Source organism: Piliocolobus tephrosceles, chromosome 6 (genome assembly GCF_002776525.5).
Source record: "Piliocolobus tephrosceles isolate RC106 chromosome 6, ASM277652v3, whole genome shotgun sequence".
Taxonomy (NCBI): domain Eukaryota; kingdom Metazoa; phylum Chordata; class Mammalia; order Primates; family Cercopithecidae; genus Piliocolobus; species Piliocolobus tephrosceles.
In genome coordinates, this window is record NC_045439.1 from 88,264,057 (window position 1) to 88,291,608 (window position 27,552).

General features: G+C 43.6%; 2 protein-coding genes across 3 annotated transcripts in view; one reads left to right on the plus strand and one right to left on the minus strand.

The window, feature by feature from the left end:
- The first annotated feature begins 1,677 nt into the window (after nt 1-1,677).
- On the plus strand, nt 1,678-23,896 carry IDH3A (isocitrate dehydrogenase (NAD(+)) 3 catalytic subunit alpha). The gene is made up of 11 exons (XM_023196558.1): nt 1,678-1,781; nt 8,394-8,456; nt 10,744-10,827; nt 13,367-13,481; nt 14,857-15,044; nt 15,506-15,639; nt 16,768-16,870; nt 16,974-17,038; nt 18,397-18,481; nt 19,536-19,688; nt 22,300-23,896. Exons 1-11 carry the CDS (start codon nt 1,755-1,757, stop codon nt 22,381-22,383), a joined length of 1,101 nt encoding a protein of 366 aa, XP_023052326.1. The 5' UTR covers nt 1,678-1,754; the 3' UTR covers nt 22,384-23,896.
- Nucleotides 23,897-24,201: 305 nt separating this feature from the next.
- The window catches only part of ACSBG1 (acyl-CoA synthetase bubblegum family member 1), a 65,891-nt gene continuing 62,540 nt past the window's right edge, over nt 24,202-27,552 (minus strand). For both annotated transcript variants that reach the window (XM_023196555.1, XM_023196556.2), the window contains exons 13-14: nt 26,942-27,185; nt 24,202-24,889 (exon numbers count right to left, since the gene is read on the minus strand). In XM_023196555.1, coding sequence (XP_023052323.1) covers nt 24,804-24,889; nt 26,942-27,185 — 330 coding nt within the window. In that variant the 3' untranslated portion in view covers nt 24,202-24,803. The remainder of the gene's footprint in view (nt 24,890-26,941; nt 27,186-27,552) is intronic.

Consider the following 27,552-nt stretch of genomic DNA (forward strand, 5'->3'; position numbering starts at 1 on the left):
TTGACAAGGAGCTGGAATTTCAGCCAGTAGAAGTGGGGCAAGAGGGCCTTGAAGCTGAGGGAATGGCATGACCATAGGCACAGAGAGGTAAAATATGGGAAGTATTTGGGGGCTGGCCAGCAGTCCTAGTTGGCTGGCGCTCCAGGTCTTTGAGGCTGGAAGGGGTGGTGGGAAATCAGCCTGAAAAAAGACAGTGGTGTGAGAGGAGAGTGCAAAGGAGAGCCAGGAGGTTTCAGAGCCAGGGCGAACCCTGGTCAGAGCTGTGCCTGAAGGGGAAGACCGGGAGGGCAGGTTGGCAGGTGAAGAGGCTGTTGTAAGAGCCTGTGCCAGAGGTGCTCAGACCTGAAGGAGGGCAGGGGTGACACATTGGGGATGGAGGAACTGTAGGAGAACACTTCAGGATGGGAATGTCAGGGCCTGATGAGGGGGAGAGGCCCAATGGAAAGGGGTTGATAAAAGCCCTCCTTCCTGAGAAGGCCACAGACTTAGCTGCAGTTTATTATTTAGGTCATAAAAGCGCTTGGGATCACTCCTCTACTGCACTCATCACCTCTCTGGGTGGGTGGGCAGCTCCTCTCTGGATAGAACACTTCCCAGGGTAGGGTAGCAGAGACCTGGTTTAAACACCTGACCTCCCTTGGCACCCAGCCAGAGGCCTGGCCATCAGCAGGAGCTCAGGAGTTTGTGATGGACAGGGAGAGGACGAGGGGAAAGGTAAGTATGGATGTTATTTCTTCAGAGAAGCATTCCCTGATCTCCAGGTTAGGTTTGAATCAGGTTGCCTGATTTTGCCTTGCCATAGCTCCTTGCTCTTCTGCTTCTTGGCACAACAGTTTTAATGACATATGTGTGTGACACTTGATTGATGCCTGTCTTTCCTACTGGAGACTAAGCCCCAGCACTTAAAACAGTGCCTGGCATCTAGTTGACCCTCATAAATATTTGTAGAGCTAAAAAGACAGATTAGTAGTTGCCTGGGATTGAGGACAGGAGCGGGATTGACTATAAATGGACACAAGGAACATTTTCATATGCTCAAAAACTGGATTGTGGTGATGGTTGTGCAACTGTTTACATTTACTAAAAATCATCGAACTGTACACTTACAGTGAGTAAACGTTATGATATATAAATTATACTTCAATAAAGCTGGTAAAAAATAAAATTCGGCCAGGCACAGTGGCTCATTTTGTGAGCCTGGGGCGAGCAGATCGCTGGGCTTAGTAATTATTTGATCCCAGGAGGTCGAGGCTTTGTAGCGAACCTGTTCGCGCTACTGCACTCCAGCCTGGGCGAGAGAGCGAGACCCAGTCTCAAAAAAAAAAAAAAATCAAAATTTGTGGAATGAGAAAATTATGTGTCTTCCTCCATGGGATTGTAAACTCTGTGAGAAGCGCTATATCCCCAAGATCCTAGAAGATCAATCAGCACCTAGTAGGTGTGGCACAAACGTCTTACCTAAACAGCGAGTCAGTGAACCAGGGAGGAGAGGAGGAAGCTTTCTCTGAGATCCCGGCTAAGCAGTTTCCGGGTGTGCCTGGCGCTCAGCCAGGAAAGTCACAGAGAGACGAGCCGGGCGATTGGCCAGTGTAATATCCAGGGGCGGGGCAGCGAGCGAGCGCGAAGCAATCCTGAGGCGGTCTCGGGGGCGGGGCTCCTAGGGGGCGTGGCCGTGCAGGGGCGGGCTCCGAGCTTGGGGAGGGCGCTTGCGCACTGCTGCTGCCGCTGTCGCCGCGGAGCCAGGAGGGGAAGCGATGGCTGGGCCCGCGTGGATCTCCAAGGTGAGCGCTGGCAGGCCGGCGTGTAGCTGGGAGGCTGGTCACGAGGGCTGGCAGGAGAGCCGGCCGCGTGCCGGGTGTGGGCAGGCGCGCAGGCCAGACAGGGAGGCGGTGGCGGCCCGCGGGGTCAGCTTGGGAGCCGATCCTAGCAGCCCGTGCCCCGCGCTCTGTGGCCGGCTCGCAGTTTATGGGCCGCCCTGGGCCCAGTCAGCAGCGCAGAGGCGGGGACGGCGTCAAGGTCAAGGCGGGGGGCGCCGGTCCTGCTCCTGCCGAGACCCGGCTGCCGTCACCCGCATCCTCCCGGGCCAGAGTCCAGGCTTCGCCCCGAGCCCGGGAGTCACGGGAACCTCTGCCCCGGCTCCGCCATCCGGGCCGCTTCCCCGGCTGCGGCCCTGCTGCCGGACTGATCCTCTCAGCACCATCCGGACCTCTCATCCTCTGTCTCCGCGGCTTTTGGCCGGGGAACCGCAGGTGCCACGGGCACTGGCATTGAGCTTGGGAGGTTTTCCCAGGTGAGAGAATCCTGGGGCCCTTTTCCCTATCAGATTGTTTTCCCTTTGGCGCTCTTCCCAGTCAGACCTCTAGTGCTCTTGTAGCTATTTCTCCTTCAGAGGATATAGGGCATCTTACACCTTGGAATTACCATCTGAACCTTCAGAGATAGACCAGGAGAGCCTTCCTTTTACCTTTCATTGGTGGGAATCCTGCAGTCTGGAACGCTTTAACTCTCCTTGACAGCTCGGATGCCGGAGCTGGAAAGGGTTTTAGATCATCTATGCGGTTCCTTAGCTTCTCAGTGGAACTAACCTGTGCCTGAAGAAGAACTTGCTCAAGGTCACACAGGAGGTCGGTGTCAGCTGGGAGAGGAACCTAGGTGTCTTGGTTCCCATTTCCCAAGGTCACATAACAAATTATGGGTACAGGCCATCAGGCCTCAAGTCTCCTGTTGCTACGAAAGGGTGGTCCCCTAGAAACCCATAAACAATTTAACATTTTTCTATAAGTTTGATACTACTTTTCTCCCTTTTTTTCGGTTTAAAGAGAGGTCCAGAGATGCACTGTTATTTAATGAAAAGATCTCTGTACTGGAATTTAGGAGTCCCAGATTTAAATCCTAGCAATGCCCCTGACTGACTATGTTACCCTAAGTAAATTGCTAAACATCTCTAAGCCTTAATATGCCCGTCTGTGAATATCTATACTTACATCACGGAGTTGTCTGAGTATTAAATAAAATAATGTATGCGAAAGCACTTGGTATATACGGAAGGAACACAAAAATCTGAAGCTTTCTTATCAATATGTTTATCTGTCATCCAACAGACAGTGGTTTTCATGGGCATCATTAACTGGTTTTTTTTGTTTGTTTTTGTTTTTGTTTTGAGACGGAGTCTCGCTTTGTCGCCCAGGCTGGAGTGCAGTGGCGCGATCACGGCTCACCGCAAGCTCCGCCTCCCGGGTTTACGCCATTCTCCTGCCTCAGCCTCCAAGTAGCTGGGACTACAGGGGCGCACCACCACGCCTGGCTAATTTTTTTTTTTTTTTTTTGAGACGGAGTCTCGCTCTGTCGCCCAGGCTGGAGTGCAGTGGCACGATCTCGCCTCACTGCAAGCTCCGCCTCCCGGGTTTACGCCATTCTCCTGCCTCAGCCTCCCGAGTAGCTGGGACTACAGGCTCCCGCCATCTCGCCCGGCTAGTTTTTTGTATTTTTTAGTAGAGACGGGGTTTCACCGTGTTAGCCAGGATGGTCTTGATTTTCTGACCTCGTGATCCGCCCGCCTCGGCCTCCCAAAGTGCTGGGATTACAGGCGTGAGCCACTGCGCCCGGCGTTAACTGGCTTTTTTATTCAATAACTAGGTTCTACTTTGTCACGCTCTTCAGACCCAGATTTGCTTGTGTTGATAAGGCTTATGTCACATTTGCTTCTAAAAGTAAAGCAACTTCTGTGTCACTGTGAAAATTGAACTCAGTCCTTTAATCTCTGAACTTACATTAAATACCCAATTCATCTTTGGTAGGTACATGTGCCCTCACAGTGAGGCACTAAAGCAACACTTGATAATGATTGTGCTGGTAAATTTGTTTTGCCTTTAGTGTGATCAGCAGGAAAAAACCCTCATAGTAGATATTCAGAAAGTGTTGGGTTGTGGAGTCAGACGATGAGGTTCTCTGACATGTACTCCCTGTGTGACCTTTGGCAGAGTCATTTGACTTCTGGGCCAGCTTCTCACTTTAGGGGTTGGAGCAGAAGGTGGCTCAGAGGCTGACCCCAGGATGGTGGAGGTGCAGAACTGGATGCCGGTTTCAATCAGGACAATTCCTCTGTTGAGTTTCCATTTAAGATTGTTTGTTTGTGGCCAGGCATGGTGGCTCATGCCTGTAACTCTAGCACTTTGGGAGTCCAAGGCGGGCGGATCACTTGAGGTGGAGAATTCAAGACCAGCCTGGCCAACATATTGAAACCCCATCTCTACTAAAAATACAAAAATTTGCTGGGCGTGGTGGTGCGCTCCTGTAATCCCAGCTACTCGGGAGGCTGAGGCAGGAAAATCGCTTGAACCCAGGATGTGGAGGCTGTGGTGAGTGGAGATCTTACCTGGGTAACAGCAAGACTCTGTCTCAAAAAAAAAAAAAAAAAAAGTTTTTTTTTTTAAACGCATCTCAGAACCCGTGTACAACATTATTTACATGTTTTTAAGTTGGAGCCTGGAGGTAAAAAAGGAAATGAGTTACGGATTAAGATGGCCCACGACCTGAAGTCCAAAGTTCAGGGTTTTGGTCCAGGCTCCATCAACCTGGCCTCTGTTTCCTCATCTGAAAAGTGCCACTAATGCCTATCTCTACAGGTTTTATATAAATAAAATGATGTGAGATATATGTGTGTGTATATATATATATGAGTATATGAGTATTCTATACAGTAGAAATCCTGCTATCTCAGCCTTCCATGTAGCTGGGACTACTGGTGTGTGCCACCATACCGGCTAATATTTAAAATTTTTTTGTAGAGGTGGGGTCTCACTCTGTTGCCTAGGCTGATTGGTCAGATCTTCTGTCACAAAGACATAAGCTAGTTTTGTGTGAATGTCTTTTTCCTCTTTTTTGGGCTGGGAGAGGAGAAAGAACTGATGTCAATTTTTTTTTTTTTTTTTTTTGAGACAGAGTTTCACTCCTGTTGCCCAGGCTGGAGTGGAATGGCATGATCTTGGCTCACTGCAACCTCCACCTCCCAGGTTCAGGTGATTCTCCTGCCTCAGCCTCCCAAGTAGCTGGGATTACAGGCACCCACCATCACACCCAGCTGATATTTGTATTTTTAGTAGAGACAGGGTTTCACCACATTGGCCAGGCTAGTCTTGAACTCCTGACCTCAGGTGATCCACCTGCCTCAGCCTCCCAAACTGCTGGGATTACAAGCATGAGCCACTGCACCCGGCCTTCTTTTTTTTTTTTTTGAGATAGAGTTTCGCTCTTGTCGCCCAGGCTAGAGTGCAATGGTGCAATCTTGGCTCACTGCAATGTCTGCCTCCCGAGTTCAAGTGATTCTCCTCCCGCAGCCTCCTGAGTAGCTGGGATTACAGGCATGTGCCACCACGCCCGGCTAATTTTGTATTTTTAGTAGAGACAGGGTTTCTTCATGTTGGTCAGACTGGTCTTGAACTCCTGACCTCAGGTGATCTGCCCGCCTCAGCCTCCCAAAGTGCTGGGATTACAGGCGTGAGCCACGGTGCCCGGCCTCATGTCAGTTTTATTCTCTGCCTATCACAAAGTAACCTTTAAATGGTGCTTTGGGAAATTTTATTTTACTTAAAGTTCTGTGTCGTTGTGATGACTTAGGTGCAGTACTACTTTATTCTAAGATCATGCAAGAGTGATGACAAACATGGAAAAGAAGATCATTGCAAGTATTAATGCTATTTGCTGGGTTGGAAACTCTTCAGGTAGAGATGTGACTGAGGCTGGACTCAGTTTTTTTTTTTTTTTTAAATGATTGATTACCTTCTATGAGCCAGGGACTGTTCTAGACACTAGATACAACAGTGAACAAAACACAAATCCTTACGCTCCTGCGTTTACATTGCTGCCCCCAGCATATGCAGGTAGGATGGGTTTACATGTTAAAATCAGTCATTTTGGTCTGGTCTTTTTCATTCTTTCCTTTTTTTTTTTGGTCCATTACCCAGGCTGGAAGTGCAGAGGCTGATTTTCATAGCTCACAGAAGCCTTAAACTCCTGGGCTCAAGCAGTCCTGAGCTCAAGCTGACTCAAGCCTCCCACGTAGCTGAGACCATTGGTGTGCGCCACCATACCTGGCTAATTTTGTAGAGACAGGGTCTCACTTTGTTGCCCAGGCTGGTTGGTTGGGTCTTCTGTCACAAGGACATGAGTTTTGTGTGAATGTCTTTTCCTTCTTTTTTGTTCAGGGAGAGAAGAAAGGACATGTGCCAATTTTCTTGTCACAAAGTAGGCTTTAAATGGCCTCCCTTCCAATAGCCCACTTGCGGGTAGATGAATCATGCCCTAGGATTAACATTTTGGCCAATAGTTTTGGCATAGAGTATTCTTTTGGATTTGGCCGTGTCTTATTTTCAATGCAGAGTCATGACTATAGATATCAGAAGATTAGAGAATAAAATTCATTCATATTTCTTTCTTGGCTGTTGGTTGTTAGATGCCAATAAATATTTCAGCAAAGGTTCGGACCCCAGAAAAAAATATCAAGACAGGATACAACAAATGTGTCTTTGCTCATGTATCTAGCAGGACAAAAAGTTGCTTTTAAAAAAATTTAATGCGGCTGGGTGCGGTAGCTCATGCCTGTAATTCCAGCACTTCTGGGTGTCCAAGGTGGGTGGATCACCTGAGGTCAGGAGTTTGAGACCAGCCTGGCCAACATGGAGAAACCCCATCTCTACTAAAAATACAAAAAGCTTAGCTGGGCGTGGTGGCGCATGCCTGTAATCCCACCTACTTTCGGGAGGCTGAGGCAGGACAATCGCTTGAACCCGGGAGGTGGAGGTTGCAGTGAGCCGAGGTTGCACCATTGCACTCCAGCCTGGGCAACAAGTGAAACTCTGTCTCAAAAAAAAAAAAAAAATTAATGCATTTTAATACCTTTGGTCTATGTAGATTCTTTTTTAATATTGTTTATAGTAATGTAGTGTGACTTTGTACCTGTTCTCAAGGACTAAGTTATTAAAGTTTATAATAAACCTTTAAAATTTATATTTCTGAGGCCGGGCGCGGTGGCTCAAGCCTGTAATCCCAGCACTTTGGGAGGCCGAGACGGGCGGATCACGAGGTCAGGAGATCGAGACCATCCTGGCTAACACGGTGAAACCCCGTCTCTACTAAAAATACAAAAAACTAGCCGGGCGAGGTGGCGGGCGCCTGTAGTCCCAGCTACTCCGGAGGCTGAGGCAGGAGAATGGCGTAAACCCGGGAGGCGGAGCTTGCAGTGAGCTGAGATCTGGCCACTGCACTCCAGCTCCGGCGACAGAGCAAGACTCCGTCTCAAAAAAAAAAAAAAATAAATAAAATAAAATAAAATAAAATAAAATTTATATTTCTGGTATATGATAATGTTAATTGGAGAGAAAAAAAAAAAAAAAAACCACGTAGCAGTGGTAATATCTTGGTGTGGTGGGATTACTGGGTAACTTTTATTTTATTTTTTGTATCTTTTCCTAGTCCCAGTAAACTGACAGTAATGACCACATTACCTATATTATCAGAAGAAACAATAATTTATTTAAAATCTTTATTCTATATGGCATGGGCATCAGATGGTATTAAATAAACTTTCTTAGATTTTACTATAAAGTGTAATTTCTTAATATTCACAGAATAGATATAATGTATAATTGAAGGAGCACTGGACTAGGAGTCAGAAGACCTGTATGTGGGTTTCCATTTTGCCAATTATTCGCTGTGTGACCTTAGGCAAATCCTTTTCTTTGGGTCCAGTGTCTTCCCTTATGAAATAAGCAAGTTGCCAGGTGTCGTGGTGCACACCTGTAATCCCACCTACTCAGGAGGCTGAGGCAAGAGGGTCACCTGAGCCCGGGAGCTGGAGGCTGTAGTGAGTTATGATTCACTGCACTCCATCCTGGGCAACCTAGGGAGACGCCGTCTCAAAAAGCCTAAAACAACAAGAAATAAGCGAGTTGTGCTCTGGATTTCATGAGGAACATCCTGGCTCTAAAATTAATAGTTATTTTCTTAGAGTATATGTTACCCTTAAATTGACCTGATGGTCAAGAATGTTGGCACAAAATGATCCACTCATCTGAGAAAAGTCCGTATGTTTGAGCTGAAAAAGTAGTTTTATTCTACCTTCAACATCTTTTATTTGACAACTTATATTAGTTAAATTGACTTTGAAATATATAGTACTTATGTTGTCAATCTAAAGTAAAAATTTGAGTATTTAGGCTTTCAAATCTGAGATAGCTTGCCACATTGAGCTAACACATGAGATTTGTATTCCTGGGAAGCTACTGAATATATCTGTGCCAAGTTGCAGCATTACCAACCATCAAGACTTCCTCGCTTTTCTTTACTGTGTGTGGTTTAATTCTGTGCATGATGTCTCTCTGTTGATATTAATATAGATCTCTCGGCTGCTGGGGGCATTCCACAACCCAAAACAGGTGACCAGAGGTTTTACTGGTGGTGTGAGTATAATTATGTCTTTTATTTTTTCCTTTTAGAAGTTTCTCAAGAAAGATGCTCTAATATATTTATTATATAGCATTTTATCTCCATTCATTTAAAATTAGGGAAAATTGGCCATATTTATAATGTATGTTGAAATTATTGACTGACATGCACAAATCTATTAGGTTACTTGCACATTTGAAAGAATTGTCTGACAGCTGGCTATGTAAGTTTGTCACATTAATATCTTGAAGGAGCCTTATTAAAAATAGATAGAAAGTACCCTTGAGCCTGTTATTTTATTTCACAATCTTGTTTCGGTGAGACAGCTTTTTTCAAAACTTGTACAAGTTGAGAGAAAATTGTTGAGAAGCTTCAAAACCTGCTTTGCATTGTTATTTTATGAGCTTCCCTAAACTCAGTAGATGGAATGCCAATTAGGAATGCCTCGAACATCTATAAGCCCTATAGGCTTGGACTTTCCTTATATAGGCTTTGTAGACTATTGCAGTAGTAGATCATCTATTGTTCATTAAATCTGCTGCTTTTAGAATTCCCGGCATCAGAGTTCTGTGCTTTAAAAGCTGATACCACATTTTTGGAACATTCTAAGACTGTGGGTCAGTGACTTCCTATTTGTTTTTATCCCCGCCCCCGCCTTTTACGGACTCTGATTTGGATTTCGTAATTCCTATACTCCCATATAACATCTATGCTGTGTAAGATTTATAAGACCATAGTACTTTTTTTCCTCCATTTACTTCCTGTATTGTGGAAGAAAAGTAGATTTTCTGTTGACTTGATGACATTTATTATTTCATGTTGGGAGAACAGGAAGAAGCAGCCAAAGCATTCTTTTGGCTCTGCTTATGCCAAGAATGCAGGATAGGGCTTGCACTTCAAGCTCGAGGATAGCCATGCTAGCATTTCAAACGCATTCTGAAAGCGAGTAAGATGATCATTGCTGTCTGCTATTATTTAATTTTCAGGCTATTTATTTGAAAAAAAAATTTCCTTGATGGAGGAGATTATTTTTGAAGAAATAAGAGAATATATTTATTTTTTAAAGATTTCTTCAACCCGAGAAAACTGGTATGAGCCTTAGCCCTGGCTAAGACTGAGGTGGGAGACTGAGGTGGGAGACTTGCTTAAGGCCAGGAGTTCGAGGCTGCAGTGAGCTGTGGTCACACCTGTGAGTAGCCACTGCGCTCTTGCCTGGCAACATAGTGAGTCCTCATCTGTAAAAAATAAAAACTGAAAATTAGAAAAATGAAAAAAATTAAAATGTCTCTTCAGTTTTACAGAAAAAAATCAGAAATAATTAGTCCACCAATCTGGGCAGACAATCATTGGAAGCAAAGGACCAAGGAAACTTGAATTAGTGATTTCTTTTAAATGCAGTTCAAGCAACTAGAATTGAAAAAAAGCCAAGCCCCTAGGTGAGGTGAAGTCCCAAGATAATAAAATATATGGTTCCCAAATGGAAAAAGAGGTGCTGATCTTCTCCCTTACGTATTTTTATTTCTGCGTTTGAAATGCTGGCTTCGTTTTGCCTGAAGCCTTAGAGTAAATCATTGCTGTTACATTATAAAAACAATAATTGTCATTCTAAGTGTGACTCAGGCTTTGCGGGTATGATGACGGATACTGTTCTTTTTAGTTGCAGATCAACTTTGCCAAGCTTATGTAGATTACTCTTAGATTTAAGCAGACAGTTTTATAGAGGAACTAAGAAAAAAATGGAAGCTCTCTTGATAAAAAGTCTGATTTTCCCTGAGTACCAAAACAGACCTCAGTAATATTTTGGAAATATGTCTGAAAGTGTTTTGCAAGACTGAAGAAGAAGTTGCATGAGAAGCTTTCCAGTATCACAATGAAAAGGAAAGGAAAACACTTGCCTTCATGAGAAACCCTCTAAATTTTAGTGAGAGAACATTGTTAATTTTTTGTTGTTGTTGTCTTTGGTTTTAAAGGTTTGAATTAATTGGTCTCTTTGCAGCTTGTCTGAAAAGAAATATCAATTAGGAAATCTACTTGATAGTTTAATTTATTTTCGTTTAAGTAAAGAGTATCGTTTGGGTTCTTTTTAAAACCTCTGAACTCAGGTAAAGAGCAGGATTGCAGAGTCTTTGATGATTCCTGCCTCCCCTTTGATGACCCTGGGGGAGGTATATCTGTTTTCTTAACAGCATTTGAATCTTTCTGAGACATCTCATAAAGTGGATTTCTCTGTCAAAATATTCTTTTTTAAGCCTTCAAAAATAAAAATTCTGACTGTCTTCTTTGATGATTTCTTATGTTCAGGTTCAGACAGTAACTTTAATTCCAGGAGATGGTATTGGCCCAGAAATTTCAGCTGCAGTTATGAAGATTTTTGATGCTGCCAAAGTAAGTGGGCTTAAAAAATACATTTAATGATGATTCACTGAAAAGTTTTCTTAGCCAGTTGGATTCTGTGAACTTTTAGGATGCATTGTATACATTTCTATGAAATTTAGTAAGGTCTGTTGTTCATCTCCACAGATTGTCACTTTAACAGTGTGTGTCTCAGTGTTTGCTACTGCCATTATTTCTTTCTTTCTTTCTTTTTTCTTTTTTTAATTTAGAGATGAGGTCTCGCTCTATTCCCCAGGCTGGTCTTGAACTCTAGGGCTCAAGCGATCCTCCCACCTTCACCTCCCAAAGTGCTTGGATTATAGGCGTGAGCCACCGCACCTGGCTGGCTGCTCCTATTGTTGATAGTTTAAACTCCTGCGTTGGCATCAGTTATATGTAAAGTAATCAAAGTAGTACTGTAGTATTTGTGGATCTTTAAGTCCTGCTTGGGTTTGAGATCTTTTAAGCCCTGCCAAATCACCCACCTTTTTGCAAAAAAAAAAAAAAAAAAAAAAAAGACTAGAATTGATGTTTCAAAAATCTATATAGGCGCTTTTGAAATAATCTGTTTAAAGTAAAGTTTTTGATGTGTTATCAAGAATGGAGTGTTATTACTTCTAACAGCTGAGCCTTTGATACAGGTAGATAATTTTAAAATTCTGTAAGTGGATTCAGCTGTAAGCTGCTTGTGACCAGCACTGTGTCTGACTCTGAACTTCTGTCCTAGGACATGCTCTGTGTGCTGGCTGTTAAATGTGTGTGTACACACAGGAAGGATGTAGGTAGACAGAAAGGGATGTTTGTTTATACCTTCAACTGGTACATTCATAGGTTATGCAATACATTTATATATATGGAATCTGATTTGGATTTCATAATTCCTATACTCCTATATATATATATTCCTATACTTCATATATATATATTTCTATGCTTCATATATATAAGCTTTGCTCTTGTTGCCCAGGCTGAAGTGCAATGGAGCAATCTTGGCTCACTGCAACCTCTACCTCCTGGGTTCAAGTGATTCTTCTGTCTCAGCCTCCCAAATAGCTGGGATTACAGGCACATGCCACCACACCTGGCTAATTTTTGTATTTTTAGTAGAGATGGGTTTCGTCATATCGGTCAGGCTGGTCTCGAACTCCTGACCTCAGGTGATCTGCCCACCTTGGCCTCCAGGATTACAGGTGTGAGCCACTGGGCCTGGCCTATATATATATTTTTTAAAATATAATATTGTTTTTTAAAAATGGCTTTATCAAGATATAATTCATCCTTTTATTTATTTTTTATTTTTATTTTTCATTTGTTTTGAGACATCGTTTCACTCTTAATGCACAGGCTGGGGTGCAGTGACATGATCTTGGCTCACTGCAACCTCTGTCTCCCAGTTCAAACTATTCTCCTGCCTCAGCCTCCCGAGTAGCTGGGATTACAGGTGCCCGCGAGCACACCCAGCTAATTTTTGTATTTTTAGTAGAGGCGGGGTTTCACCATGTTGGCCAGGCTGGGCTAGAACTCCTGACCTCAGGTGATCTACCCACCTTGGCTTCCCAAAGTATAGGGATTACAGGCATTGAGCCACCATGCCGGGCCTAACTCATCCTTATAAAGTGCACCTTTCAATCCAGTGGTTTTTAGTACATTCACAGAGTCATGCAGCCATCACCACAATCTAATTTTGGACCATTTTCCTCACCCGAAAAGAAACCCCATACCCTATGCAGTCACTCCCCATTTCATCTCTCTCCCTCCCTACCTCCTCCCCGTTTTTCCTCCCCTGCCCTAGGCAGCCAACCACTCATCTCCTTTCTATATCTATAGGTTTGCCTGTTTGGGACATTTCATATAAATAGACTCTTCTATGGTCTTTTATGATTGGCTTCTTTCACTTAGCATGATGTTTTTAAGTTTCATCCATGTATCAGTACTATATAATGTTTCTGTGAACCATATTCCTCTGTTCTTTATGATACTCTAATTATAGCCACTCTTAGGAGCCCTTGTGAAAAAAAATAAGTGGGCAGGTGGTGGCTGGGAGTGATGACTGGGCACAGGTAATGTGGAGAACTCCTCTGGGCCTGCTAGAGAATGACATCTCTTCTTGCATGCCAGGAACTTTCTGGACCTTTACTGTTTTTAGCAGTCGCATCCAAAGTTGAAAAAGAGCTGAGCATGGTAGCTCACATCTGTAATCCCAGCACTTTGGGAGGCTGCGGTGGGCAGATCACCTGAGGTCAGTAGTTCGAGACCAGCCTGGCAAGACCCCGTCTCTACAAAAAAAAATACAAAAAATATTAGCTGGGTGGGGTGGCATGTGCCTGTAATCCCAGCTACTGGGGAGGCTGAGGCAAGAGAATTGCTTGAACCTGGGAGGCAGAGGTTACAGTGAGCCAAGATCATACCACTGCACTCTAGCCTGGTCAACAGAGTGGGACTCCATCTCAAAAACAAAGTTGAAAGTTGAATAAGTTTGTTCATCATTGCAGTATGAATGTCAGTTTCCTTTAAGTCTCTCCAGCTCACTGCTCTGTAATGTGGCATCTAGGCACCTATTCAGTGGGAGGAACGGAATGTCACTGCCATTCAAGGACCCGGAGGAAAGTGGATGATCCCTTCAGAGGCTAAAGAGTCCATGGATAAGAACAAGATGGGCTTGAAAGGTAGCACTGAAGTAGAGACCGGGGTTTTTATAGATTTTCACTACAGGGGTTACATAGTTTTGAAAATTTATGCATTTAAACTGAATAAGGCCTGGCCTTCTGTGAAAGTAATGCCGTTCTTTTATGAAGAAACTACTCACAGTAAGATGCTTTATTCATTTGGGATATTTTTTTCCCCCAGTAAAAGCATTAAAGTATTACTGGATGATGCCAAATAACAGTATCTCTATTTAATCTTGAACTATATGTATCTTTTGCTTAATTTTTACATTTGTATATTTATTTATTTATTTTAATTATTTTTTGCGACAGAGTCTCGCTGTCGCCCAGGCTGGAGTGCAGTGGTGTGATCACAGCTCACTGCAGCCTTGACCTCCTGAGCTCAAGTGATCCTCTCACCTCAGCCTCCCAAGTAGATGGGACTACAGGTGTGCCACCATGCCCAGCTAATTTTCAAAAAAGTTTTTTGTAGAGATTGGGTCTCAGTATGTTTCCCAAGCTGATCTGGAATACCTAAGCTCAAGCAATCCTTCTGCCTCTGCCTCCCAAAATGCTGGGTTTACAGGCCTGACTGAGCCACTGTGCCTGGCCTACATTTTTATCATTATTTTAATTAATACATGTTTAAGGCCATGATTCAAAAATACTAGCATGGGGTAGCTTTAAATTCAGCATAGGCTTTATTTTTATATTTTTTGAGAGTCTTGCTCTGTCGCCCAGGCTGGAGTGCAGTGGCGTGATCTCGGCTCACTACAACCTCCGCCTCCCAGGTTCAAGCTATTCTCCTGCCTCAGCCTCCAAGTAGCTGGGACTGCAGGCATGCACCACAATGCCCAGCTAATTTTTGTATTTTTAGTAGTGACAGGGTTTCCCTATGTTGGCCAGGCTGGTCTTGGACTCCTGACCTCAAGTGATCCGCCTGCCTTGGCTTCCCAAAGTGCTGGGATTACAGGCCTGAGCCACCGCACCCGGCAAGCATAGGCTTTAAAACCACAGACAGAACCAACATTGAATCTCATCTCTGCTACTTACTGGCTAGAAGGCTTGGGCAAATTTTTTATTCTTAGTTTATTTTTTTTTTTTCTTCATTTTCAAATGACAGTAACAGAGTTGCTGTTGTACAGGTTGATGGTAAAGATTAGATCATGTCAAGCACATGATTACAATGCTTGATCCTCAGGAAGTTCTTAAGATAAGAATGCAGTTCATGTTTCAGAAAGTTCCCATGAGGAAGTTTTCCTCCTTCATTTGAGTCTCAGGTAGAGAGTGAATTAGAGGCAGAACACATTTCACAAGGTAGCCTAGGTGGGTTAGTAGGTCACACGTGAGACCAGAATGCCTTCTAGTGTCATCTGAGTTTTCTTCTGTATAACAGGCCCTTTGAAGACCCCAATAGCAGCCGGTCACCCATCTATGAATTTACTGCTGCGCAAAACATTTGACCTTTACGCAAATGTTCGACCTTGTGTCTCTATCGAAGGCTATAAAACCCCTTACACCGACGTAAATATTGTGACCATTCGAGAGAACACAGAAGGAGAATACAGTGGAATTGAGCATGTGGTATGTTCACTCCAGATTCCTTTTTATTCCTGCTTGGGCTGCTTTCTGTGCATCTGGGACCCCAGAGACAGAACTGCTTTATCTCTGTGAGGAGTTGTGGGTGTTTGTCTTGGTACTGGGTGTCTGGCTGACAGTACTCAAACAGATGTAAGGCGTGGTGGTTCAGGTCACAAGCTTGGGAATATACCCTCTGAATTTTGAATCCCTCACTTCACAGGTATGCTCTTCCGCAGGTGACTGTCCCCGCATCTTAGCTTTCTTCATCTGTGCAGTGGGGCTCATAATACCTCTTATGGCTGGAGTTAATATGAACCCCATTGACATAGCAGTGTGTGTGATTAGTCATGCTAGCTGGCACTGTGCAGGCTTGCCACAAATGTTACAGTCTACTCCCCACCCTCTGTCTCCCATGGCGTTGCTGTCACACGCTTTCCAGCGAGGCGGGACTTCCTCTCTTGCAGATCGTTGATGGAGTTGTGCAGAGTATCAAGCTCATCACCGAGGGGGCGAGCAAGCGCATTGCTGAGTTTGCCTTCGAGTATGCCCGGAACAACCACCGGAGCAATGTCACGGCGGTGCACAAAGCCAACATCATGTGAGCTCCTTGCGGGGACCAGCACCCCATCTTGCTTTGTTGTGGGAGAGCAGTGACAGGGCCTCCCTTTCTCCTGTTCAGCTTGCTCCTTGATTCCTAATATCTTTGAAAAAGAACCTTGTAACAATCCAAAGATCCGACATCTCTCTTCTGTCAGAGTCTCCTCTTTTTTTTTTTTTTTTTTTGAGACGGAGTCTCTTTGTGTTGCCCAGGCTGGAATGCAGTGGCGCGATCTTGGCTCACTGCAACTTCTGCCTCCCAGGTTCCAGCAATTCTCCTGCCTCAGCTCCCCGAGTAGCTGGGACTACAGGCCCATGCCACCATGCCTGGCTAATTTTTGTATTTTCAGTAGAGATGGGGTTTCACCATGTTGGCCAGGCTGGTCTCAAATTCCTGACCTTAGTTGATCCACTTGCCTCGGCCTCCCATAGTGCTGGGATTACAGGCATGAGCCACTGTGCCCGGCCTGGAGTCTCCTGTTTAATGTGCCTCACTGGGTGAATGACAGGAGCAAATGAGGAAGAGATGGTGATTCAGGTCCTGGAAGCTCAAGGAGGGACTGAGGGTTATCAGGAAAGGAAGCTGGAGCCTCTGGGTCCCCAGATGCTGTGGCCATCAGCAGAGGCCACATAGCATACGTTTTAGAAGTGGAATAGTGGGAGGCTTAAAGTAGTGCTAACAATACCTGATGTGTTACTCTGGCCATTTAAATTCTCATCCAGAGGCTGTTGAAGTCCTCTGAATATGTTAACAGTTTTCCTAATCTAAGAGAAGCATTTAACATGCAAAACAGTAAAACTATTTAAATTATTATGTTAACCTTTGAAAGCAGTTTTAATAATATTAGTGGATATTTCTTCATTCTTGTTAGACAACACTATAAAAATACAGTCTTCTCTATTATGATCAAACTATTTTATATTTTTACCCTTTTATACTTTCAGAAGGATCCTAAGACATTTTCAGCTTATATTTTATTAACTACCTAAGAAATAATTTTATTGTAATTGAGATCAGGTAGCTTGGCTTCTGGAACTTAAATTTCTCGAACTTACTTTACTTCTTTGATTTGATTCTTTTCTTTCTGTAAGACTTTTTTTTCAGCAGTTTTTATTTGATTAAATACAGGCGGATGTCAGATGGGCTTTTTCTACAAAAATGCAGGGAAGTTGCAGAAAACTGTAAAGATATTAAATTTAATGAGATGTACCTTGATACAGTATGTTTGAATGTAAGTATATATTCACACTTACCTGCTACTTTTTATGTGAATAGTGTGTGTGTTGTGGGGATGCAGATTTTGATTACTAAATGCACAAATGTATTCCTTGTAGATGGTACAAGATCCTTCCCAATTTGATGTTCTTGTTATGCCAAATTTGTATGGAGACATCCTTAGGTGAGTCTGGCTGCAACCTTTTTATTTTAGCCTATAATTTACTTATAAACATCCTAACATAATTATGGCTTAACATTTTCAATTGAGTATTATAAAATAAAGTGTTACAACGTATGAATTGAATTCTAACAATTCAGGTTGTGATATGAATTATTACATGTTGGGTGGCTTGTTCCTTCATTTATTTGCCAAATCATCACTGGGCTCTTTCTCCCTAATCATTAGCTCACTCTTCCCAGTTTTTAAATGTTTCATTAATTAATTGATTTCAAGGTTTTGTTATGTATAGCTAGATAGGTGGGTGGTCGTTGTTACTATTTTTTGGTAACTTTTGACATAATTTCAGACTTACAGAAAAGTTGTAAGAATGGCACAAAGAATTCCCTTGTACTCAACACCCAGATTCCACATTCCCCAGATGTCAGCATTTTATCACATTTACTTTATTACTCCTTCCCATTTTCCCTCCCTTCCTCCTTCCTCCCTTCCTCTTCCTCCTCTCCTCCTTTGTCTGTGCCTCTCTCTCTCTCTCTTTTACACACACACACACACACACACACAGACACAGACACACAGTGAGAGAGAGAGATAAGATGTTGGCCAAATGGTGATTTTCTAAGGCCATTTTTTCTATATTTATGAGTTGGCACACAACTGTAAGAATGTTTTTCCTTCTTGTTTATCTGTCAATATGGACATGGTTTTGTTTTTCTTTCTTTCTTTTTTTTTTTTTTATGGTAGAATCTTGCTCTGTCCCCCAGGCTGGAGTGCAGTGGCGCGATCTTGGCTCACTGCAACCTCCACCTCCCAGGTTCGAGTGTTTCTCCTGCCTCAGCCCCCTGAGTAGTTGGTATTTTTACAGGTGCACACCACCACACCTGGCTAATTTTTGTATTTTTAGTAGAGACGGGGTTTCGCCATGTTGGCCAGGCTGGTCTCAAACTCCTGACCTCAAGTGATCTGCCCACCTTGGCCTCCCAAAGTGCTGGGATTTTAGGTGTGAGCCACTGAGCCTGGCTGTGGACATGGTTTTCTGTTTTATTCAGTGATATATCCATCATCATAATCACGAATATTGATGCCTAGGTTGTCCTAACTCGGCTGGTGGGGATCCCTTCACCATGTCTCCTGTGTCCTTTTGACACAGCCCTTCGTTCTTTGAACCTTGCCTTGCTTTCTGACACAGTAAGATGCTCAAGCTCATCTGTATTTTCCTAACCTTAGCCCTGGAATCAGCCATTTATCCAAGGAACGCTAGTTCCTTTTAGTGGAGAATGATAGTTAAAAACTAAAATCTGGGTGCTTGGTGAGATGTTTTATTTTTCAAAACATTCTTTGAAATGCTTTTCTTCCCGTAGTGACCTGTGTGCAGGATTGATCGGAGGTCTTGGTGTGACACCAAGTGGCAACATTGGAGCCAATGGGGTTGCAATTTTTGAGTCGGTAAGGACCCTGACACCTGAAACAGAATTCAGGTCAGAACAGCGTATGAATGCAGGAGGAGTTATCTGTATAAGTATGCTTTAATTCGTTTTTCAAATTGTCAAAACAAAATGATGCTTTTTTTTTTTTTCTTGAGATGGAGTCTTGCTCCATCACCCAGGCTGGAGTGCAGTGGTGTGATCTTGGCTTGCTGCAACCTCTGCCTCCCAGGTTGAAGTGATTCTCCTGCCTCCGCCTCTCAAGTAGCTGGGATTACAGGTGTGTGCCACCACACCTGGCTAATTTTTATATTTTTAGTAGAGATGGGTTTTCACCATGTTGGCCAGGCTGTTCTTGAACTCCTGATCTCAGATGATGCATCCGCCTTGGCCTCCCAAAGTGCTGGGATTACAGGTGTGAGCCATTGCACCCAGCCTGTGTTTGTTATATATACATATATGTATGTTTGGTTTATCTCTTCATTTCCCTCCAGGTATTTGTTATGTATCCTTCCTTACTTAAAATATTTTACCAAAAATTGACTGAAAAAGATTGTTGGTCTATGTTTTTATACTTAAAAAAAATTACTTTAGCTCTTTATTGCTCCAAGTCTTTATTTATTTATTTATTTATTTTTGAGTTGGGTCCTTGTTCTGTCACCCAGGCTGGAGTACACTGGTGTGATCATAGCTCACTACAGGTTTGAACTGCTAGACTTAAGCAGTCATCCTGCCTCAGCCTCCCAAGTAGCTGGCACTGTAGTCACACACCACCACACCTGGCTAATTTCTAATGTTTTTGTAGAAATGGGGTCTCACTATGTTTCCCAGGCTAGTCTTGAACTCCTGACCTCAAGTGATCTTCCTGGCCTATCAAAGTGTTGTGATTACAGGTGTGAGCTATCACGCCCAACCCAGATTTTATTCCTTCAGTCCGTATCAGATGAATTGCACGCAGTAGCCTTCAGTGCATATTTTCTATTGCTGAGGAAAGATGATTAAGACTCCAGCTTTCCCAGAAGAAGACTGTTAGTTCTTGTCTCTCCCCTGATGATGCTACTTTTCCCGATGTGTAGGTTCATGGGACAGCTCCAGACATTGCAGGCAAGGACATGGCGAATCCCACAGCCCTCCTGCTCAGTGCCGTGATGATGTTGCGCCACATGGGACTTTTTGACCATGCTGCAAGAATTGAGGCCGCATGTTTTGCTACAATTAAGGATGGAAAGGTAACAGGAATCTTGTGCTGGGTAAAATGCATTGCTTCCATGTGTTTTATCTGAGTGAAAGGGACGGTGACAGATAATAGTTCTCACACGGGCCCAAGCATTTGATGTTGAACAAGGATTCTTAATGTGGGTCCCAGATTGAACAGGGTATGTGTGCACATGTGTGCATTTTCTGAGGTGAGGATCTAGATATTTCATCCAAAAAAAGTTAAGAAGCACTGACATCAAGACATCAGTGTACAGTGGAAAGGTCAGTGGTTTGGGAGCCAGCATCAGATACATGCCCAATTATTCTATTATTAGCTGTGTGACCTTGGCAAGGTGCATTGATTTTTTTTTTTTTTTTTATTGAGACAGAGTCTTGCTCTGTCTCCCAGGCTGGGATGTGGTGTCATAATCTTGGCTCACTGCAACCTCCACCTCCCTGGTTCAAGCGATTCTCCTGCCTCAGCCTCCCTAGTAGCTAAGATGACAGGCGTATGCCACCACGCTCAGCTAATTTTTGTATTTTTAGTAGAGATGGGGTTTCACCATGCTGGCCAGGCTGGTTTCGAACTCCTGACCTCAAGTGATCCTCCTGCCCAGCCTCCCAAAGTGCTGGGATTACAGGCCTGAGCCACTGCACCCAGCCAAGTTCATTGATTTTTATAGACAACTTTTTCCTCTTCATAACAAACGTCTATTGAGTGTACCTTATAAGGTGTGAAGAATAACATGATGAATAGGGTAACATGCTGAGCCTCAAGGAGCTGGGAATCTAGTGGCAGGTACAGATGCAGATGTGCCTCTAATACAATAGTCTTATATGTCACACTATGTGCATCTATAATACAAAAGCAATCCAGAAGGTTTATAAAAGTAGTAACTAATATTAATTGAATACTTACGCAACTTTTAAGTTCTTTATATATCATCTCAGCAAAGTTTTTCTATAACTCTTTGAAATAGATGCTATAATTCCATTTTATAGATGAGGAAACTGAGGTACAGAGAGATTAAATAATTTGTCCAAGGTTTTACAGCTGCTAAATGACCAAGTTGGTATTAACACCCAGTCTGGGTCTTACCCAACAAGCTTCTCTGCCTTCGTAAGCAACTGTGGCCCGTGGAAGAAGTGTGGCGGGTTATTTCCGAAGTGAGAGGAGATAATGCGCTTGAAGACTCATCCCGTCCTTTTTAACAAAAATTGTGAAAAATATGCATAACATAAAATTTACCATTTTAGCCATATTTAGGTATACAGTTCAATAATGTTAAGGACATTCACATTGTAATGTAACCATCGCCGTCAGTCATCTCCAGATCAGTTTCATTTTCTCAAACTGAGACTCTGCACCCATTAAACAGTAACTTTCCCTTCCCCCTCCCATCCTCTGGCACCCGCCGTTCTGCTTCCTGTCTCTATGAATTTGACTACTCTAGGTACCTCATGTAAGTGGAATCATACAGCATTTGTCCTTTAAGTCTGGCTTATTTCACTTAGCATAGTATCTTCAAAGTTGGTCCCTTCTTTTAAAAAGAATTCTGTAATTTGAAATTATATCGTGAGGCCAAAATACAAGAAATTCAGGCTTCTTTTTAACAGCCTGATAATCACATTGGAGGTCATATGATATTCTTATTCTTTAAAGTTATATTTGGGAAGTTGTAATCTACAGCCCAGTAGAGAGGTGCCTGAATTACACAGTGAGCCCTTTTATTGTGTAGGATGGAAAGATAAAGAGAATTAAATATATTGGGGTCTGTATGCAGGAAAGAAAGGATAAGCTGGTAGAACAGATCGGTTGTATGGGAGGCTTTCTTTCTAAAGAGGGAAGTTTAAGAGTTAATGATTTAGGCAGCTGTGGTGGTGCATGCCTGTAGTTGCAGCTATAGTCTGAGGCAGGAGGATCACCTTAGCCTCTGAGTTCAAGACCAGCCTGGGCCACATAGTGAGACCCCATCTGTTTTTTTAAAAAAAAAGAGTTAGTGATTTAAATATTTCCTTCGTATTTGTTTCCCAGCCTCCAAAAATAGATCAGATACAAAAATTAGTTGGGTATGGTGGCATGCACTTGTAATCCCAGCTATTTGGGAGGTTGAGGCAGGAGAATCGCTTGAACCCAGGAGGCAGAGGTTGTGGTGAGCTGGGATTGTGCCACTGCACTCCAGCCTGGGCAACAGAGTGAGACTCCATCTCAAAAAATAATAATAATAAAAACAAAAATAGATCAAAATATGTCTCAGGTCTATTCCTGAGACATATTTCCCAAGGATTTTTATGAAACTTCTTGTTTAGATTTGCTTTTATTTAAATATCCATGACCAACTAATCTGTATTAGGGTCCATTGTGTGAACAAAGGGAAAATTTTGGTAAAGCTCCCTGCCTCCCTTTGCATCAAGAGCGCCTTATTCTTTGCGTTGTGCGTTGTATACACTATGAGATTGGATCCCGATCCTCCTGGGCTGGGTAGATGGTGGTGGAGTGGTTCCTCACTTGGAAATGAGGAACTAAATGAAAGAGCAGCCAAGTAACTTGCCCAGGTGGCATCTCACTGAGGGCTTTAAAATCTTCTTGGTTTAGTTTAGTTTGTGGATACATCTTTTATTTTTGCTTTTTCCTTTTCTCAGAGCTTGACAAAAGATTTGGGAGGCAATGCAAAATGCTCAGACTTCACAGAGGAAATCTGTCGCCGAGTGAAAGATTTAGATTAATGCTTCTACAACTGATATTTGCATCAGTCACTCTAAATGGGTACCACATAAACCTCTATTTAGAATACCTACGTATGTATGCATTGGTTCGCTTGTTTCTTGACAGTACATTTTTAGATCTGGCCTTAATGAAATCTGCGCAAAAGATGCAGGTGGATATCCCTAGGTCTGTTTTCAAAGAACTTTTTCCAAGTGCTTGTTTTATTTATTAAGTGTCTACCTGGTAAATGTTTTTTTTGTAAACTCTGAGTGGACCATCATTTGCTATTCTAAACCATTTTACACTTAAGTTAAAATAGTTTATCTTCAGCTGTAAATATCAGGATACAGAATTAATAAGAGAAAATGTCTAACTTTTTAAGAAAAACCTTATTTTCTTTGGTTGTTGAAAAACATAATGGAAATAAAACAGGATATTGATGTAATAGCACAAAATGACACTCTTATAAAACTAAACGGGCACAAGAGAAATTTCCTGGGAAAGTTCACATCAAAAAGAGTGAATGTGGTATATTTCTAAATGATATGGAAAATAGAGACAGATTTGTCCTTTACAGAAATTACTGATTATGAATAAAAACTTCAGATCTGAGAAATATATAGTGAGAGATATAATTTTTGTTAATGACAAAGGTAATATATTGGATACAAAAACACAAATGTATTGCGCATTCAATTATTTTGTTGTCTTGAGATTTAATATTCTTTCCAAGAGCTTTTAATGAAGCAGAGAGCTAGTACTTCATTTTCATTGGATACATTTTCAGCATCATGAGTTGTCACAGCCTCTGAGCCCCTGATCTTAAGCCAGAAGGGCCAAGTGTATTGTAAACTTATTCTTGCACGTTGCTGTTTGGGAATGGACCACACTACAGCTGGTAGTTCTGGGGGCGATACTGCTTAAAGGCCTGAACACATGTATTTTGGCTCCAACTGAGGAACTCGGGATGCTGACTGTTGATTTCGTATTTTAACAACTGCCCCTTCTCCTATCCCAGAGCACCAATTACTGCCCTCTGCATCAGCAGTACAAGATGACATTCCAAAGACTGGAGGTGACTCAGCCTGAGTTAATTCACAAAATTGTGCCATGCTGGGGCTTGAGCTTGGGCTTAGGCTTGGGCTCAGCTTTTGACCTTCAGGTGTCTCCTTTCCCTTCCTGCCTTCCTCTCCCTTATCCTCTGCTGCAGCATGATTTTCTTAATCTTCAGACACTCACTATTTTCATGAACAGTTACCCTCTGGCCCCACAACCAAAGATAACTCATGACCTCCCTTGGCCCTTGTGTAACATTGCAAACCTGTGGCTTTGCAAAATGTACCCAGGTCACAAGGGGATTTTTTTTTTTTTTAGCAATGATATTCCTGCCTGGGTCACTTTTTAAGCTTGTAACCAGACTTACAATCTTAAATGTATTTTCCTTTGTTTAAGCTGCTTCTTTCTCTGTTTCATTGAATTGAGCTAGTTATCAGTGGCTCTTGGGTTCAAAGTAATAAAGAATTCCAAAACTGATTGAGATGTTTGCTTTCTCTACCTGTTTCCTGTTCAGATGCCTTCGGTCATTTTGGCTCAGCTTGCTACTGAGAATGGCTGCTTCCCATATTCAGAGTGGAAGTGGGGTGGTCTGGTGGTGACAGGCTAACGTAGAGTTGGCTGTTTTTATGAGAATGCTCCACTTGACGCCATCCTGCACCTTTGTTTATTCCAGGGCACTAATGGTCACTCGCACGCCTGCTGTGCACAGTCCTGTGACTTAAATACCCACTACTGTCTGCACTGGTCCCACCTGCTCAATGGACAAAAAAATCAGGTCCTTGTTGACAGTTCTGTTAAAAGGTTTAATATTCAAATTATACATTAAATAGAATCAAACCAGCAGCAGCAGTTTTATTAAGCATCAGGTCAGTTGGCATGTGTGTGGCAGAGGAGTGCCTGGTAATGGAATAATAGGGTTGGCGATGCCCACCGCGATTCCAGAGTAATTCAGGTCGCTAGGTAAGTTGTAACTGATTGCTTTTCCTGCAGTGCACACGAGCAGTGTCAGCCATCTCCCTCCCACACCCTCCACAGCCTGCTGCTGGCTGTCCTGTATGTGAGCTAGCAGCTTTTTAATCTACTTGGAACTAAGGCCAAAAATTATCAGCCCTTTCGTTCTAGAAGAAGAGTTGACCTCATTTGTCACCTGAACAAAAAGCAATACTTAAACTGAATTAAAACTACCCACACGTGAAGCTTGTCGGAATTGTCAGCTATTGTTGGCGTAAGACCTGGTAAATGTGGAGCCAGTGCTGTGCCCTGACCTGGAGATCTAACAGACTTGCCAGAAATGCCTGTGTCCAGACTGAAGAGACCTGGGGCTCAGGAAGAGGCTCGGAACGCCTGCTCTCTATTCTGTAGAAACTGCAAGCATGGGCCCTGACTACAGTTTTTGCTCTTGGTAAAAGGAGTCAATGATATCTTTGTACTTCTCCAGAACTGTGAGCCGTTTCAGTTTCATCGTGGGACCTAAAAGGGAAATGAGAAGAAATGAGTGAGAAATTCTCTGAGAATTCTGAGAATGTGTGTGGTAAAGACTCACACTCAGTGAGTCCTATATATAACTCAGGAATTAGGCCAGATAATCAGGACAGTCAGTAGCCAGCCTCCAAGACAGTGATGGCTCCTGGTATTCACATGGCTTGTGTGTAGTCTCCTGTGTTATACCATTGGTTGTGGGCAGTGGAGTATAGATGAAGGGTTGGTATGTCATTTCTGAGAATGGGTTATAAAAGACTGCAGTTTCTTTTATATACATAGGAAAGTGGTATAAGCTACATCTGCCTTATCCTTGACCTGCACCCAGTTTTGATCCTCAGTCCATTTTCTCTGAAATGGATTTATTTGTTCCATCTCTTGAATGAATAAATTGTTGAAGCAATAAAAAAATAGACTAGGTTTCTGTCTTGGGCTTTCTCTTGGACCATTCTTCCTGGGCAAGCCGGCTGCCATGTTGTGAGGACACACAGGAAGCCATGAGAGGCCCACTGCCCACACACAGAGGTTTCTGGCCAGCAGCCAGCAAGGAGCTGAGGCCTGCCAACAGCCACGTAAGTGAGCACGGAGGTGGACCCTCAGCTGCAAGTGACTGCACCCGGCTCATATTGACTGTAATCCCATGAGAGCCAAGCCAGAACCACTCAGCTAAGCTGTTCCTGGATTCCTGAGCTACAGAAATGTGGCTAATAAATGTTTATTGCTTTAGGCTGCTACATTTTTGGGGTCATTTGTTACACAGCAATGTATTAGATAACTAGTACACATCACCTCTGCATTTTTGTGAATGTTCATACAACATTATGCTTTGATGGTTGTGACGGGGGCAGGGGATGTCCAGGTTATGGGGAGCCTCTGCCATGGTCTTTATGAGAGGTCTTCCCCCTAATTCCTTTTCTTGAACTTGATTTACCCCCTCAAAAACAAGGTTGAAAGAGCTCTGATTTGAGGTCCTGGGTAGCTTAAAGTGCCTAACTCACTCTTGACTGTGTAACTGGAAACTTTCTGCATTAAAATCATTGTTTTAACTACTTAGCGAGGACATCTTCTGTCTGTCTGACCTTGCATTCAGTGTGCTGGCAGCAGACAGCCAGATAAGCTCAAGGTCTCTGATTGCAGCTCAGCATTGCTGTAGACAATTGCATCTGGGTTCAGCCTTAATGAATTTGAGGGAATCACGCTGGCATAACCATTTCTACCTACCCTGTTCCATGAACACCCCATGAACATCTCTTGGCTACAGCCAAAAGTGACTTCAGCTGAGGCTGCACCAGAGCCCTCTCCTGGTTCTGTAGGCAGTGTTCCAGAACAGCCTTGTCCCTTTATCACACAAGCTGACTTTCCAGAAGATCACAGTAGTCTCACCCCTAGAACCACATGACTCCAGCCTGAACACTAACAGGGCCTTGGTGTTGGCCTGGTAGTTCCATTGTGATTTTAGGGGAAAATAGTCCCATAGTCAAGGCCAAGTTAAATGTCATGTTCAGATTAGAAAATTCTAGCATGTATCAGTCGGGTGCAGTGGCTCACGCCTGTAATCCCAGCACTTTGGGAGGCCGAGGCCGGCAGATCACCTGAGGTCGGGAGTTCGAGACCAGCCTGACCAACACGGAAAAACCACGTCTCTACTAAAAATACAAAATTAGACGGGCATGGTGGCCCATGCCTATAATCCCAGCTACTCAGGAGGCTGAGGCAGGAGAATTACTTGAACCCACGAGGTGGAGGTTGCAGTGAGCCGAGGTCGTGCCATTGCACTCCAGCCTGGGTGACAGAGCGAGACTCCATCTCAAGAAAAAAAAGAAACTTCTAGCACATATCTTACACATTCAACAGGTTCCACATAACCACAAGCCCATGCATGGAGCCATCAGTGTCCTCCAACAGGAAGTGGATGGGTGTCACCCAGATTCCTGCCATGACCTTCTCCTTGCCATGGCTGCTTCCTAACGGGCACCTCCTAGGCACTGCCATGGCCTCTGCCTTCCCACACAGCCGTTGCAACGGTGAAAAGAAAAAACGTACCCAACTCTCCACCTGAAATAGAGAAGTCTCTCTCGAGAATGGCCCACTTCTGGATGTGGTAGGGCCGGGCTGCCGCATTCATGTTGACTCTCCGGATCCCCTCTTCGATGGCCTGGTACACAGCCTCGTCCTTCCCTACGATCTCGGACACTGTGGTGGCTCTGCTGCCCACCCTCTGGCAGAACTCCACAGCTTGTTCAGTCAGATTATCAGTCGGGTCAGAGGTGTCTGGGTCCAGAGTGCACTGAAAAGCCAGAGATCAGGTGAGGACCAAGCCTTACCCCACAAGACGTAAGCCCTGGTCCTGGAGGAGGTCTTACTGCTGTCGGCAAGGGTGTGAATCATGTGAGCTCTGTTTCAAAGAGACGGTTCTAGAATGAGTAGCTGTGTTGGGCCTCGTGTTATTGTGGAAGGAGCAGTAGTCTGATAATTAGAAGGGCTCGGTCAGTGACGTTATTGTCTGTAAAGCAGGGACCATAACTCCTGCCTGTCTACCACCTTGGGGCTCAAGTACCTGCAGAGAGCAACGAGGGAGGGCAGCAGCACTTTGTAAACAGGAAAGTGCCAGTAACGTGTAAAGGATCATCACGGTGGCTTATGTGGGACAGAAG